This window comes from Lathyrus oleraceus, chromosome 1 (assembly GCF_024323335.1).
Source record: "Lathyrus oleraceus cultivar Zhongwan6 chromosome 1, CAAS_Psat_ZW6_1.0, whole genome shotgun sequence".
Taxonomy (NCBI): Eukaryota; Viridiplantae; Streptophyta; class Magnoliopsida; order Fabales; family Fabaceae; genus Lathyrus; species Lathyrus oleraceus.
In genome coordinates, this window is record NC_066579.1 from 231,345,125 (window position 1) to 231,361,673 (window position 16,549).

At 35.4% G+C, this 16,549-nt stretch overlaps 1 protein-coding gene across 1 annotated transcript; it reads right to left on the minus strand.

The window, feature by feature from the left end:
* Positions 1 to 1,606: 1,606 nt before the first annotated feature.
* LOC127128813 (uncharacterized protein At3g49140) lies at positions 1,607 to 15,995 on the minus strand. Its single transcript, XM_051058182.1, has 11 exons — positions 15,795 to 15,995; positions 15,529 to 15,628; positions 14,240 to 14,462; positions 4,877 to 4,979; positions 4,714 to 4,781; positions 4,079 to 4,252; positions 3,837 to 3,962; positions 3,383 to 3,718; positions 2,712 to 2,864; positions 2,245 to 2,340; positions 1,607 to 1,869 (listed from the first exon to the last, which is right to left on the minus strand). Exons 1-11 carry the CDS (start codon positions 15,871 to 15,873, stop codon positions 1,765 to 1,767), a joined length of 1,563 nt encoding a protein of 520 aa, XP_050914139.1. The 5' UTR covers positions 15,874 to 15,995; the 3' UTR covers positions 1,607 to 1,764.
* Positions 15,996 to 16,549: the final 554 nt, after the last annotated feature.

A 16,549-nucleotide genomic window follows, 5' to 3' on the forward strand; every position in this document is an offset into this window, starting at 1 on the left:
AACCATTTTTCCATCTTCGATCTTTATCTGTTTTGTCCCTATCGCGTGTTTAACACGACTTCTCACATTCTTTGTTATGTGATACCTACAGAGTAATGCATAAGAAGTAGGAAATATTTTTGCAACCAAATTCGTCAAAGTGGTATTGAGGTCTGTAACAACTACTTTATGCATCTCTTCTTGGTCCTTCAACATTGTTTGACACACCTCTAAGACCCGAGTAACATTCTCCTCTTTTTCACTCTCCAGAAATGCAAACCCGATAGAATAGATATTCTCAGTAGAGGTAAAACCAACCATCTCCAATAGTGGAAGTTTGTACTTGTTAGTCTTATACGTTGAATCAATTATGAGCACAATAGGAAAAGTGTTGAACAACTTAATGGAATGAGGATGAGTCCAAAATATATCTCTAACGGTTACTTCATCCTTGCACGTTCGGTACTTGGAAACATAATTGTCATCATCCAAAAGTTTCAATAGTTATTGCATTTCACTTTTGAATCGATGTCATCTCATTTAAAATTTTGGAGATGAGGTATATATTTCCGACTTCTTTCGCATGTCATTGTCATAAATACACCTCTTTTATCCGAATCATTATCGGACATTCCGATCATTGTCACAAATCTCAGTTTGAAGGTCGTGGAACGAATCCATTGAAGCATGTGATTGCGAAATTCAAACTCTTGCTCATTTTTAGATGGAAGACTCCGCTCACTCTAACGCTTGTTTAGTTGACAACGAATGGATGGATATATATATATATATATATATATATATATATATATATATATATAATATATAATATATATATATATATATATTATATATATATATATATATATATATATATATATATATATATATATATATATATATAACATTTTCGATTCTTTATAACATTATAAAAGTGGTGCATGATACGTTCGGAGATATATCTCCGAAATCTAAGGGTGTTTTTCGACCTTATAAAGTGGGATAAAAAATTACCTTTGATTATGTCTTGTTCTAGGGTTTTCTCCATATTTTCTCTCATGGCTAAAAGCCCTCCGCTCGAGTAATTTGAGTTGTGCCTCCATTTCTCCTCTCATTGAAACCATCAAATTAACCAAAATCTCAATGGTCTATCACCAGTTGTTTGAAACTAGTTTCCAGGAGAACAATTTGTGTCAGTTTTCAGAATTCATATACAATATTGTTTTAGAGAAGAATTCTCAAAACAGAATGTTAATTACGCAGTACAAAATTTATAGGTTACAAGATTACAATAAAATCAGTAATAGAATTCTCCTTCCCATATGATTGAAAGTTAGGTCTCTCCCACTAACTAATCAGCAATAACCACCCCTCCCTAGTCTTTCCCTATTTATACTTAACATAAACACACAATTAATTAACATAACTACTCCTAATATAATAATTACCACTAATAACATAAACCATAGCTGTCAGTTTTAATTTTATATTCGACCTCTCTAACAGGTTCATGTGCTTATTGCGATTAAAATCTCTAGTTAATTGTTTCACTTGTAGGCATTAAACTAATAAACAAATAAAGTTGAAAGCGTGTATAAGTTAGGAGCAAGGACAACAAGGAAGCAACTGAGGAAAACATTACTTCCAATTATTGATTAAATGCAACAAAAATTACACAACCTGATTGGCATCTGCAGGGACATTTTACCCTTGCCTTCACTACTGTACACAATCATTGGCCGAAGTCATACAATCTAAACAAAAATCCACTTGTCATGTGACATTTTAGCATTCATTTTGATGCGCTTGCTTCGTTTTTGGTTGCTTTGGGTGATTTCTTGGAAATAGTAAATCATTGAGTTGTCTCTCAGCACTGTATTCTGACGTAGCCTACAAATAATGATATATTGAGCGCAAATATTAGGAAGCTTAGAAGCATTGAGTAAATTGCAACTTCATGCACAAAAGCTAAGATGGTGGTCTTGTTTATCAAGGTAAAACAAATTCGCAGCCCAAAATCTAAACACAATAATTTTTGTATAATTGTGATCTATAAAAATGAAACACTATCACCCCTCCCCTCCCAACTACAAACTTAGAATTCTTTGAGATATCCACTTTCTTTTGAACCAGTCTTTTACTAAACCCTAAATCTGACAAATATTTTTATCTAGCTTGAATTTGTATTATTATACAAGGCATAAACGATATCACAACTTATATAATGGCATTTGAATTTATAGTGATGAAAAACAACTGATGTACCCTTTTCTTGAATCCAAATCTCAGTGTTTGAACTTGAGTTTCTGAACAAACCCTTATGTCAAACCCAAGAGAGTCCACGCAGATAAGTTGTGCTTCCTGCAATGAATTGCAATCAAAGATGATTACCGAGGGTAACATGGAAATTGTGTTAATGCTTATACATACGTGTTTCAAAAAATATGTAAAAGGTGATAGATGTCCTTTGACAAATCACAGTTTCTCATTTATAAGGATAGGGCTATCAACATTCTTATTCTGCCATCTATAGTAGTGAAATGCTGTAGAATCAGATATTGCATTAACTTGTATTTTTGGCTTTAATTGAATGAGAACTTTCTTAATGACTCTAAACCAAATATGCTAAAATTGTTCATAACCATTTAACTGCGTCAACTAGCAAGGAGGTTAAGAGAAAAACACCCATAAAAAATGCATCAAAGAAAACATTCCAAGAGTTTATGTATCACCTCCACTTTAATACCCTTGCTTCTACAACAGAGAGACTTAAGGGCTAGCAAGGTCTTTTCTCCACCAGCTTTCAAATGAGATATAATTTTGGAAGATGACCTTGCAATAGCATCGGGTTGAGCTTTCGCATAGTCTTCTAATTCAAGGACAATCTGTGCAAAAATCAGAACAAAATTTTAGTTTCCAGTAAAGAAAAGGTCTAAATAGCATATGATTTAACATTTTACAATGCAATGTTATATATATTATCCTAATTTCTTACAATAAGCCAGCAAAAAGGATAGTTGATTTCCAGCTAACTAACACAATTTCGAGTTATATGTGTGCCTATTCGTCTACCAATTCTAACCAGTTGAATTAAGAGTTAGAGAAACTATCTGAAGTTGTAGCAGGAGAAAATTATTATAGTTGTTGAAATTTCAGGTCAATATTTATATTTATAAATCATTAAAGAAAGGTTGTTCTGGTTTTTTTCTGTATCTTTCCTTTTTAAAATGTATCCATTATTTCTTAGCCAACTGAGTATGATTACCAACTAAAGAAGTCACCAAATTGCATCATAAAACACCAATATCAATAAATATGAACAAGGAGCACGACCAACTCCACGAGTTCCTGGCCCTTGTTTCTAAACAATCTAACACAAAAACATAAAAGTCAACCAGCTTACAGGATGTCCATGTGCAGAAAACACTTGAATCTTAACCATCTCCAATCTGTAAAAGGAAGTCTCATCAGAAGGGATATCACTATTTCCATTATTTTCCACCTGTGGTGATGCATTATCTTCAGATGGCTCTATATTGTGCTCATGACCATTTATCGCACCAATATTTTCCTCTTTATTTTCTGTGACTTTACTAATTTCAGCATCACTGGACTGATTGGCAGATAGATGCTTCTGAATTGGAGAATTTTCTTCAATAAATGCAGGTCTTAGAACCCCTTGGAAGACTACACAAGCTGGAGGCTGCTCCATCCAATCAATTGGATCATCTGAAGCAATCTAGAAAGTAGTAGTAATAGAAATATCAAGTTAATTAATACCAATATAACCAAAGTAATAGAAAAGGTGTTACAATGTTTTATCCAGAAGAAACGAATTAGGTAACATTAACATTTACCTCAGCCAATTTTTTAGCAAAATCCATTGGATGAGAAAATCGCATTGTCTCCAATTTTGCCCAGTCTGCAAGTGTTTCATCGTCATCTTCTTGCTCATCCTCATCTGAAAGAACATCGAGCCATTCCTGCAAACAAGAATAGGAATAATAGTGGATAATATTTTGTTTGAATAATGTATGATTACAGTTGACAAAAGAACATAAGCCTCATAATTACATTAAAAACAATGAAAAATTCAGACCGAGTCATAATCCTCATTCTCGTCTTCATTTTCATCTTCGACTTCTTCATCGCTGCTATCTAAATCATCAGTATCTTGATCATCAATTTCCTCAATCCCAAAGTCAATTTCTGATGGACCTGATAAGTCCATCTCAGAGATCATTTCCATGGTATCCACACCAATTATGACTTGCTACAACAAGGAAAACAAGACAATTCATAACCCTATTATTAAGATACACAAGCTTTGTAAAGTGAAACAGAAATTCAGAATCAAAATTTTAACAAAAAGGATTTGAAAAAATAAAATGAAAGATGAAAGAGGAGTCTAATTAATCAATTGTAGCAAACAAATCTTGGATAAGGCTTAATACTTCAAATAATGCAACAAGCCAAAATGTCAGGATAGTCAATTAGAGTTTCTTGATATCAACAAATGAACATCAAGAAAATGAAGGTAATTTTGTAATTTCTGGCTTATAAAATGGCATTAATAAAAAGATTTGGGCCATAAAATCTAGGTATGGTGAGTTTTCCTTTAGGTAAGGAAAGTACACAAAACTAAGTATGTGAGAATGCTTCAAGTGCACTGATTGTAAGTATTTCATAGGAAATTCTTCAGCATTATCTACAAGGTTAGAGACACGGTCATACCACAAAATTATTTTCTGAAGTTAGGGACTGCAAAATATCTTCACCATTCTTTGCTTGAAAATATATATCTGCAATGCTTGTAAAATTTAATTAGGGGGATGAAATTTCCTGAGTGCAAGAAAATCATTACACAGTAAAGGACAATCGTAAAGTGATCACTTACTTCCATGTTCATCAGCCAAATAAGGCAAATCTGGCCAAACAATATTTTCATGAAATTCATCATTAATGAAAGTTGAGAACACCATTGTTGCTTTGCTGTTAACCTAAAAATGATAAGCCACAATTATCATTAGCGAATAGTGATACATTCAACAAACTAAATAAAAGGAACTGACAAGCTGCTAGAATATAGCTATTCTCTCAATTAGTTTTTCCCCATGTTGCCAATAGCCCATTATTGTGGAATAGCATGGAGGTGGTAGGGTTTGGCGCAAAGTGTTTGGCCAGCTAGCCGTGGTCGTCAGCAATAGCGCTTGTCGTGGTCGCTATTAGGGTTTCGGGGATAAATTCCTCAAATTCTTTAATTTAAATTTTAACATTTTCTAAGGGTATAAATTTCAATCTAAATCCTTTGAAAAGTAATGTTGTGTTCTTCATTCATTTATGTTCTTGCTCAAAAACAATCGTCCTGTTCTTCTTCCTACTTTTAGTTCAGTTTTATTATGTTCTTCTCATCTTAAGTTTTATTGCTCTATACTCTAGGTTCTTTAACTATTAAGTATGTGAACAGAATAATTTAGAGAATACGAATACTTTTCTGATAATAATTCTGGTAATAATTCTGGTGGAAGTTCAAAGACCAGAATATTATGCTTACAATAGTTATAGAAAAATAGTACAAAATATTAGGACACACACCAAGATTCGAGAGCTTGGTTCTCTCCCTCCCAAGTGTCTAACACTCACAACTACAGGATGATTAGAACACAGTTTTGTTTCCCTTCTTATATTGCCTAAGATCTCTAACTGTTCTTAATAATAATTGTTACTCTAGCAATAATAATAATTGCTGCCCCTTAGAATATGTAACTGCTATAGATACCATTAAAAAGACTGTTTATATGTATTCTTTATTGGACAGCATTTATCTTGCTTTATTGGTGCCCCTTCCTCTTATAAGTATTCTTTATGAGAGGTCTAACAATACTCCCCCCTAAAAGAGACACCTTGTCCTCAAGGTGAAATGAAGGAAATTGCTCTTTGATGACTTCCACAGGTTCCCATGTAGCTTCAAATTCTGGTAGGTCCTGCCATTGAATAAGTACTTCAGTTGAGCCATTAGCATTGTTCTAGACAGCACTTATTGCAGCAGGTGATACTTAAAGTTCTAAATCCTCATAAAGCATTGGCGGAAGAGGTTGTCGATTGCTTGTTGGAGCCAGGGCTTTCTTTAGTAAGAAAACGTGGAAAACCTAATGGATTTTGCTCTCTGTTGGTAAATCCAATTCGAATGCCACTGGTCCTATCTGCTTGATTATTTGATAAGGCCCATAAAACCTAGGACTTAGTTTCTCATTCCTCTTCTTAGCAAGAGACTTCAATCTATAAGATTGCAGCTTAAGATAAACCCAATCATCGGTAGAGAGAATAACTGGTCTTCTGAACTGATCAGCATATGTTTTCATCTGAACTTGGGCTTTCACTAGATTAGACCTTAACTCATGTAACATTTGATCCCTCTCTTGAGTTAACACATTAACTTCTTCCACAACTGAAGGAATGGTAAAGCCCTTGAGTAAATGGGGAGGGTCTCGACCATAGAGAGCTTTGAAAGGAGTCAATTTCAAGGAACTATTATAGTTGGTGTTGAACCAATATTCTACCCACCCTAACCACTTTGTCCACTGCTTCAGTTGAGTCCCTGTGAGACACCTCAGATAGGTTTCCAAACACCAATTTACTACCTCGGTTTGACCATCAGTTTGGGGATGATATGCGGAGCTGAATTTTAACTTGGTACCAGCCATTTTAAACAACTCTGACCAAAAATAGCTGAGAAATATTTTATCCCTATCTGACACAATGGTTGGTGGAAAATCATGTAACTTAACCACCTCTTTGATGAAAATTTCAGCAACATCCTCAGCGGTATAAAGGTGACTTAAAGCCATGAAATGAGCATATTTGGTAAGACGGTCTACTACCACCAAAATCACATTTTTGCCATGTGCTTTAGGTAACCCTTCTATAAAATCCATTGAAATATCAGCCCATACTTAAGTAGGAATTGGCAGTGGTTGCAATAGTCCAGCAGGAGACAAGGTTTGATATTTGTTCAATTGGCAAACTTCACAAGTGGCAACATATTGCTGAATATCTTTCCTCATTCCTTCCCAATGTAGAATTGTTGAAGTTCTTTTATAAGTTCTGAAAAATCCCGAGTATCCTCCCATGGCTGAATCATGGAATTCTTTTAAAAGCTTCGGAATTTTGGAAGACCCTTTAGGTAGCACTAGTCGTCCTTTGAAAAACAACTTTCGATCTCTAAAAGAATATCCATGGTGAGAGTGGCTATCCTTCAGCAAGTCTTGAATGATTTCTTGTAATTTTTTATCATTTTGAATTTCAGTCTCCCACTCCTCTAATTCATCAAATTGGACTGTGGATAGAGCTGCATAACTCATTCTTCTAGAGAGTGCATCAGCCACCCTGTTTTGTTGTTCAGGCTTGTATTGAATTTCAAAATCAAATCCCATCAACTTAGAAGTCCACTTGAATTGTTCCTCTCCTAGAACTCTTTGGTTACAAAGAAATTTGAGGCTCTTTTGGTCTGTAAGGATGATGAAATGCCTCCCCATCAAGTAATGTCTCCATTTTTGAACGGCTGTCACAATGGCCATCAATTCTCTCGTACACTGACTTGGATTGTGCTCTATCTAATAACATTTGACTATGAAAAGCCACTGGTCAACCTTCTTGCAATAAAACAGCCCCTAAACCTTTGTTAGAAGGATCAGTTTATATGGTGAAGACTTTGGAGAAATCTAGAACTGTTAGTATGGGTAATTCAACCATCAATTTCTTCGGTTGCTCAAAAGCGGCATGGGCTTCGTCATTCCGAAGGAAACAATCTTTTTTCAACAATTGGGTCAGCGGTCTAGCTATCTTGCCATAATCCTTCAAAAACCTTCTATAATAACCTGTGAGTCCTAAAAATCCTCTTAGTGCTTTGAGATCTTTAGGAATGGGCCACTCCATCATAACAATTAGTTTTTTTGGATCAGCTGCTACTCCTTCCTCTGAAATGATGTGACCTAAATACTCTAATTGAATTTGGCCAAAAGTGCACTTTTTCAGGTTCGCAAATAGTTGGTGCTCCTTCAGTAGCGCCAGAACAGCTTGCAAATGCTTATCATGCTCCTCATTAGATTTGTTATATAGATCAATATATCGTCAAAAAAAAAATCTTCTTAAGTTTGCTTTCAACATTTCATTCATTAACGATTGAAATGTGGAAGGTGTGTTAGTAAGTCCAAATGGCATAACAACAAACTCATAATGACCCTCCTGAGTTCTAAAGGTTGTCTTTTGAATATCCTCTTCCTTCATGATAACCTGATTTTAAATCTAGTTTAGAAAAAATATTTGCTCCCCCTAATTCATCAAGTAGCTCATCAATAATGGGAATAGGGAATTTATCAGGCACAGTAATCTTATTTAAGGCTCTATAATCTACACAAAAACGTCATCCTCCATCTTTTTTTTTAGCCAGAATAATACACTAGGCCTAATGACACCAAATTTTAGCATATCATCTACTAACCTTTCGATCTCATATTTTTGGTAATGAGGATATTTGTAAGGTCTGATATTGGGAATATTCGCACCTTCCTTGAGTATTGTTGATATTTGTAAATACATAGTGTTAGAATATTTGTATATAGAATAGTCCCACATCGACTATATCATGTAATTAGTTGTAATCTCTCTATATATAATAAAGTCTCTGTAGTGCTTTCAATACACACGGTTTAACCTAAATGTCTCTTAGTCTCTCCTAATTCAATATGGTATCAGAGCTGCTAGTTTATCAAGACCAGGGGAGAGATTGTGTACAAAACACGTTGACCCGAATACTCGAGGAGGAATTGGGTGGAGAGGAGAATTTGGAAACAGGATTGAATGAGGGATTTTATTATTAAGGACAGATGAGGGCATGCGATTTATGAGGTAACATGCCGTGAGCACTGCATCCCCCCAAAAACGGAGAGGAACATTACCATGGATAAGTAGGGCCCGAGTGGTTTCTAATTTTTGCGTTCGGCTACCCCATTTTGTTGGGGTGTATGAGGGCAAGATGTTTGGTGCAGAATACCATTGGATGACATAAAAGTTTGAAACTGTTGGGATAAATATTCACGTGCATTGTCACTTCTTAAGGTACGAATAGACAAACCAAATTGGGTTCTTATTTCTCAATAAAATTGTTCAAAAATAGAAAACAATTCAGATTTGTTCTTCATTAAAAATAGCCATGTGCAACGTGAAAAATCATCAATAAAAGTTACAAAATATCTAGACTCAAAAGTCGATACGGTACGCGAGGGACCCCAAACATCGGAGTGAACTAAAGCAAAAGGGGACGCAGCCCGTATATTGACTCGATCAGGAAAGTGACTACGAGTATGTTTTCCTAACTGACAAGACTCACAATGTAAAGTGGACAATTTAGATACACTAGGCACCAACTTTTGTAGCTTGGGAAGACCTGAATGACCTAACTACGCATGTATAATGAGTGGAGAATCTGTGGTGGAGCATGTGGTAGATGACATAGAGAAGTAGTAGAGGCCTTGAGACTCACATCCGACGCCAATCGTCTGTCCCGAACTCTGATCCTGCAGAGTAACATTACTATTAGTAAAGGTGATAGAACAATTTAGAGAACGAGTTAAACGACTGACTGACAGTAAATTAAATGGGCAATTAGGTACATATAGGACAGAAGTCACAGAGAGAGATGGTAAAATTTGAATAGTACCAATCCCTTGGGATCGGGTTTGAGAACCATTTGCGGAAGTTATATTCGGTAAGAAACCAGAGGTAGAGAGGGAAGAAAAAAGACCTTTATTACCGGTAACATGATCAGACGCACCAGAATCAAGGACCCAAGGACCAATAGGAGATGATTGAGGGAAGCAAACAGATGAATTACCAGTGTGTGCAACCGAAGCCGTGGAACCAGAGGTCAGATTATTCTGACACCACTTGAGAAAATCCTCGTAGCTTGGCGTAGGGCTCTGAAGAGAAGGTAAAGTTTGCATAGTATCTGGATTATCAATTTGGTATGGTCCGTAGTGAAGCTGACCATTCTGTTTTTTATCGTCACTCAACCCAAGGGTGTATTTATCTTATTGTGTACGTAGATGATATTGTCATAACTGGTAGTGATCAGCAGGGTATACTCCAGTTAAAACAACATCTCTCGAATCAATTTCAGACAAAAGACCTTGGTAAACTCCGCTATTTCTTGGGTATTGAGGTAGCCCAATCTAAAGATGGTTTGGTGATTTCTCAGCGGAAATATGCTATGGATATTTTGGAAGAAACAGGTTTGTTGAATGCTAAACCAGCTAATACTCCTATGGATCCAAGTGTCAAACTACTATCCAATCAGGGGGAGCCTCTATCTGACTCAAGAAGGTATAGGAGATTGGTTGGAAAGTTGAATTATCTCACAGTCACACGTCCAGACATTTCTTTTGCGGTTAGTGTGGTAAGTCAGTTCTTAAATTCCCCTTGTCAGGAACACATGGATGTTGTTATCCGGATTCTAAGATACATCAAATGTGCTCCAGGAAAAGGTTTAGTGTATGAAGATAAAGGACGTACTCGGATAATTGGATACTCTGATGTTGATTGGGCAGGGTCACCCATTGATAGACGATCCACCTCTGGGTATTGTGTACTTGTTGGAGGAAACCTTATATCCTGGAAAAGTAAGAAACAAAACGTAGTTGCAAGATCAAGCGCCGAGGCAGAGTATAGGGCCATGGCAATGGCAACATGTGAACTTATTTGGTTAAAGCAGTTGCTCAAGGAACTTCAAATTGAAGAAGCAAGACCAATGACACTTATTTGTGATAATCAAGTTGCATTGCACATTGCTTCAAATCCAGTCTTCCATGAGAGGACCAAACATATTGAGATAGACTGTCACTTTGTTAGGGAGAAGATCGAGTCAGGTGACATCGTCACAAGCTTTGTCAATTCTAATGATCAATTAGCAGACGTGTTTAGAAAATCTCTAAGAAGTCCCCGAACTAATTATATATGTAACAAGCTTGGTGCATTTGACTTATATGCTCAAGCTTGAGAGGGAGTGTTGATATTTGTAAATACAGTGTTAGAATATTTGTATATAGAATAGTCCCACATCGACTATATCATGTAATTAGTTGTAATCTCTCTATATATAATAAAGTCTCCGTAGTGCTTTCAATACACACGGTTTAACCTAAATGTCTCTTAGTCTCTCCTAATTCAATAAGTATAATAGCATGATCTTGTCTGCTTGACGGTGGCAGCCCTTTGGTTCTTGGAACACCTCTTCAAATTCACTTAAAACTCCTTCTAGCCAGCTAGGCGGTGATATTACTGAATCTGTTCCAGCCTTTAACATCTGGTATTCTAGGAGAAAAACTTGCCCTTCATCACGCATGGCTTTTAAAAGAGACTTGAAGGATGTTGCTGCCCTCAATAATTCAGACTCTCCTTTCAACACATGATAGCGATTACCCCATGGGATCTTGATAGTTAAATCCTTGAAACTTGCTTTTATTTCTCCTAAACTGGATAGTCATTCCATTCCCAAAACCACATCCATTCCACCTAATTCAAAGATGAAGAAATCCTGCTGAATGTCCAACCCTTGAATGTTAAGTTTCAGTTGGGGACACACTCTTTTACAAGAAATTTTTCTCCCATCCCCCATCTCTGCATAGTAAGATGGTGTTTCTTCTACTTGTCATTTCTCTTCTTTAACAAGCAGAGAAAAAATAAAATTATGAGAGGCTCCACAATCAATTAATACCACTACTTGTTTGTCGCCAATTCTCCCGCGGAGTTTGATAGACTTCTTGGTAGTAAGCCCTGAGATGCTATACATAAATAATTGCAAGGTTTTCACTTCTTTGGTTGGTTCTTCCTCTGCTACTTCTTCCTCTTCTTCTGATTCAGCCCCACTACCTTCCTCCATCAAGATCACCCTTAATTGTTTATTTGCACAGATATGCCCTGGTCCGAACCTTTCATCACACCTATAGCACAGCCCTTTCCTGTACTTCTCTTGTAATTCTGATCCATTAACCTCCTAAAACTTCTCCCTTTAGATGAAAGATTTGTTCTAAAGTCACTTGTAGTGCTACCAATTGATGAAGCAGCCTGGTTTTGACTTCTAGAATTTGGTGCACATGTCACTGTTTTGGTGCTATTATAGGTCCTGAAACCAGATTTACTTCCGAAACTTGTTCCACTATTACTCTTGTTCAGCAAATTATTTTTTTCATCCACCCTTTAAGCATAGTCCATTAATTCAGACAATGTCTCCACTGGATGCAATTTTAACTCTGCCCTAATAATATATTTAAGTCCATTCAAGAAAATACCTTTCAAATAGGATGGCTCTGTGCATTTTAATGGGTCAACATACATTTCAAATTGTTCTCGGTATTCCTCCACAGTCCCTGTTTGTTTGAAACTCAACAATAATTCAAAAGGACTTTGAATCATTGATGGTTGAAACCTTCTTAATATGGCAGTCCTAAAATCTTCCTAAGTGGGATTCAGAGATGAGAATTCCCACCATTGATACCACACCAGTGCCTTGCCTTCCATAGCCACCATCACAGCTTGTAATTTCTCATTCTCACTCATCTTCTTCAAGTCAAAGTAATGTCCCACCATATTCAACCAACCATAGGCGTCAGTGCCTTCAAAAACAGGTATCTCCAATTTTCTCCACCGTTCTTCACGTTTCCGAGGATGGCTAGTGTGTACAGAAGTGTCGTCATCACTGTCATTCGGACTCCCCGGTGTTGTTCGCAGTGTGCGACGCATCAGGATGGTTAATTCTGCTACTTGCTAACTCGTTTCAACTCTTTCCTTGCGATCATCTTCGAGGATTTTTTGCACATTTTCCCGCATAGCTAACAACCCTTCAAATCCACGTTCGAGAATTTCCAATCTGACCTCCATTTTCCCTCGCGTAGATACCATAAAGCAGTCCCGGAAGGAAACTACTCTGACACCAGTTAATAGAAACCAGCTCTGAACAGAATAATTTAGAGAATAGAAATACTTTACTGATAATAATTCTGGTGGAAGTTCAAAGACCAGAATATTAAGCTTACAATAATTATAGGAAAATAGTACAAAATATTAGGACACACACCAAGATTCGAGAGCTTGGTTTTGTCCCTCCCAAGTGTCTAACACTCACAACTGCAGGATGATCAAAACACAATTCTGTTTCCCTTCTTATATTGCCTAAGATCTGTAACTGTTCCTAATAATAATTGTTACTCCCTTAGAATCTGTAACTGCTATATATACCATTAAAATGATTGTTTATATATATTCTTTATTGGACAGCATTTATCTTGCTTTATTGGTGCCCCTTCCTCTTATAAGTATTCTTTATGAGAGGTCTATCAGGATGATGGTCTCTTTAATTTTATGTATTTTTCTATTTTTGAGTGTTTATGTTAACTTTGAACACTGATTTTTTGTATATGCATATCATGATCAGCATTCGAGTTGCAAATAATGTCATAAAGGTGGACATAACTTTAATCATTATGTCAAGAGAAACAGTGGATTATTGTGACTAACATTTACCAAATCGCACACAACCAAATTTATATATTTTTTCATAACTAGACTTCCCACTTTCAACATATTTTCTATTAGGATTGCAATCAATCTTGCCAACTTATGCATATTCTCTATTATGTTTGAAGAAGGAAGAACCCTGGTTTTCTTTTTAAAATTAAAAAATTAAATTACTGAATTAAACTTACCATGTAAGCATTTAACAATTATTTTAATATAGTTTAACGGAAGTTCAAAAAAGGACCACAACGTGCCCGTTTTGAGACTTAAAGGACCAATTTGGGGAAAATAAACTTAAGAGGACCAATTTGGGGAAAATAAACTTAAGAGGACCAATTTGGGGGAAATAAACTTAAAGGACCCATCCGAAATTTGGGTGTAACATAAAGAACCCAGAGTTATCAGTCCCAAATTAGCGGAGCGACCAACCCCAAAAATGGGATAGCGGGATAACCGCTATTTGACTATTTTTTGGACTAATTATTTGAAATAATAACTATAAAACGTAAAACTAAATAATATTACACGCCTTGTAGCAAAGGATAATGTTAACCATCATTTAAACCAGGCAGTACAGTTTTTTCTCGGTTTTTGAAAAATAGCACTGAAATAAGAAAACCTAAATGTTTGCCAAATTTTATTTTCTCACGAGATTACTTCACAGATTAGTAAAAGTAATACAAATTAGTACCTCAATAACAGTTCTACTTATTTCTGCTGCAGTAAGTCTATCATCTCCACTATTCTCCAATGTCGAGGCAGCTATTTCCTCAAATGGGTGATAGGATGACTTCTCATTTTTCTTTACCGGCTCCTGATCTGAGCCAGGATGTTCTGATGATACTCGAATTCTATTCTTCACAAGTTTGTTTCTTCTTGTAAATGGAGTGCCCGAATACTTTTTACTTCCTATCCTGCATAGTTATATTCACTTATTATTTATTTCCTCTCATAACACTTAGTATTTCAAGACATGAAGGTAGACATTTTCACTATACATTACATGTAAAACAAGAAATCACAAAAATATGGTATTTCACATGACATTTCGAATAAAATACAAGAGAAGATAATTTTTTAATCCTTATAAAACTTGTAAAACAAGAGCAACTAAATTGAAGAACAAGAACAACTCTTAGGCAGTCACAGTTTACCATATGAACTCAAAGAACCCATTAACACGCTTGACACATGCAAAAGCATTCCCACAGAATGACAAAAGTCGTGTGAACTGTTGATTTGTGTGTGTATGGTAAATGGTAGGTAACCAAGAATTTTTCACAAATCCAAAAGGAAGCACTATACTTCTGTATAAACTGTAAAGTATAACTGTAAAGTATAAACTCGTAGACACACGTAAAGGTCTCTCCAACTGCAACTGAGGCTGCAACAATGGAACCCTTTTAATAATCACATTGCAACTAACTTCCACAATCTCTCCCCTAAATCATCAAAAGATACAGAGAATCACGAGAAGACAGAAAGAAACTTTACTTGTGTATCGAGACAAACCACAACTTAACTATCTTCTGCAATTTCACTCGTAAATCATCAAAAGATACAAAGAATCACGAGAAGACAGAAAGAAACTTTACTAGTGTATCAAGACAAACCACAACTGAAACCTAACTAACTTCCACAATTCCACCCGAGACAAACCACAATTTAACTATCTTCTGCAATTTCACTCGTAAATCATCAAAAGATACAGAATCATTAGAAGACAGTTAAACTCCCTCAAAGTGCACCCCTAAGTCATCAAAAGATTCAAAGAATCACTAGAAGATGGCTAAGCTTTCTCTAATCGCAACAGCATCCACATTACTCATGTATCCACAAACCTCAACTTAACTAACTTCCACAATTTCAAAGAGTCACTAAAAGACACTTAAACTAATTTCCACTATTTCACCCCTATATCATAAAAACTATTATATAAAAATAAAAAACAGAATCACAAGAAGAGATAAATAACCATACCAAGGAGCATCGAAACCACAGCTGCATGCGAGCCGGTACGATGCTGCATAACCTAATCCCCCATTGACATCCTCCGCATTCCACATTGAACGGTTATTATCTACACACAAAAAACGTGTGAAATGTGAATGAGCGAATGTACAACTAACCAGTGAGTAATAACAACTACTAACTATTACTCCATTGGAACTCAAATTGTATCAAAACGATGCCGTTAAAGTTTGTCAGCAATCGATTAAAATCGAAATAAGTAGTTAACAAAGTACGTAGTGTGACGGAGGAAAAGCGAGTGGCGGCGGAGGCGAGGTGGAAGCGCGCGACGATAGGAGGATCGATTATCATCATAGTTGTGTTGTGAGAGAGAGATTGATAGTGGTGGAGGTAGAAGAAGAAAGAAAGAAGAAGATGAGGTGCTCTTTGCTTTTGGATTTGTCTTCCTCGTGATTGGATACAGCCGCAAACATTCTAAACTTTTTTTTTAATTAATATTTCTAAATTTTAATATCAACTTTTTTCTTTATTTTGATATATAATATTTTTATATTTCACTTTTTATCTATTTTAAATTATTTTATAGGATTTTGTGACTCAAGGATATTTTATTAATAAACAAAAAAACCTGTATTTATTTTATACTCATTCTTTTTTTTTTAGAATTTACCAATAAATATAAGTAAATTGTTGATAGTTATAAACAATAACTTTAAGGAAATTATATAATTAATTTATTATATTTTGTTGACAAATATTTCTTTAAATCAAAAATAATTAACAAGATTGAATTAAGTTTATGGAGATTATATGGAAATTAATCATTATTCAGGAGTGACAAAATAATTATAATTTTTTTTATGATTTAATTCTAACAAATTTATTAAAAAATTATATTTAATCACATTTACTGATATAAATTTAAAATTATATATTATGATTTATCTTGTGCATCTTCAGTAGAAATGATATGATGTGTTTTTTATTTTAATTATTAAATAGACCTTGGGATTATTCTAGTAAAGAAATA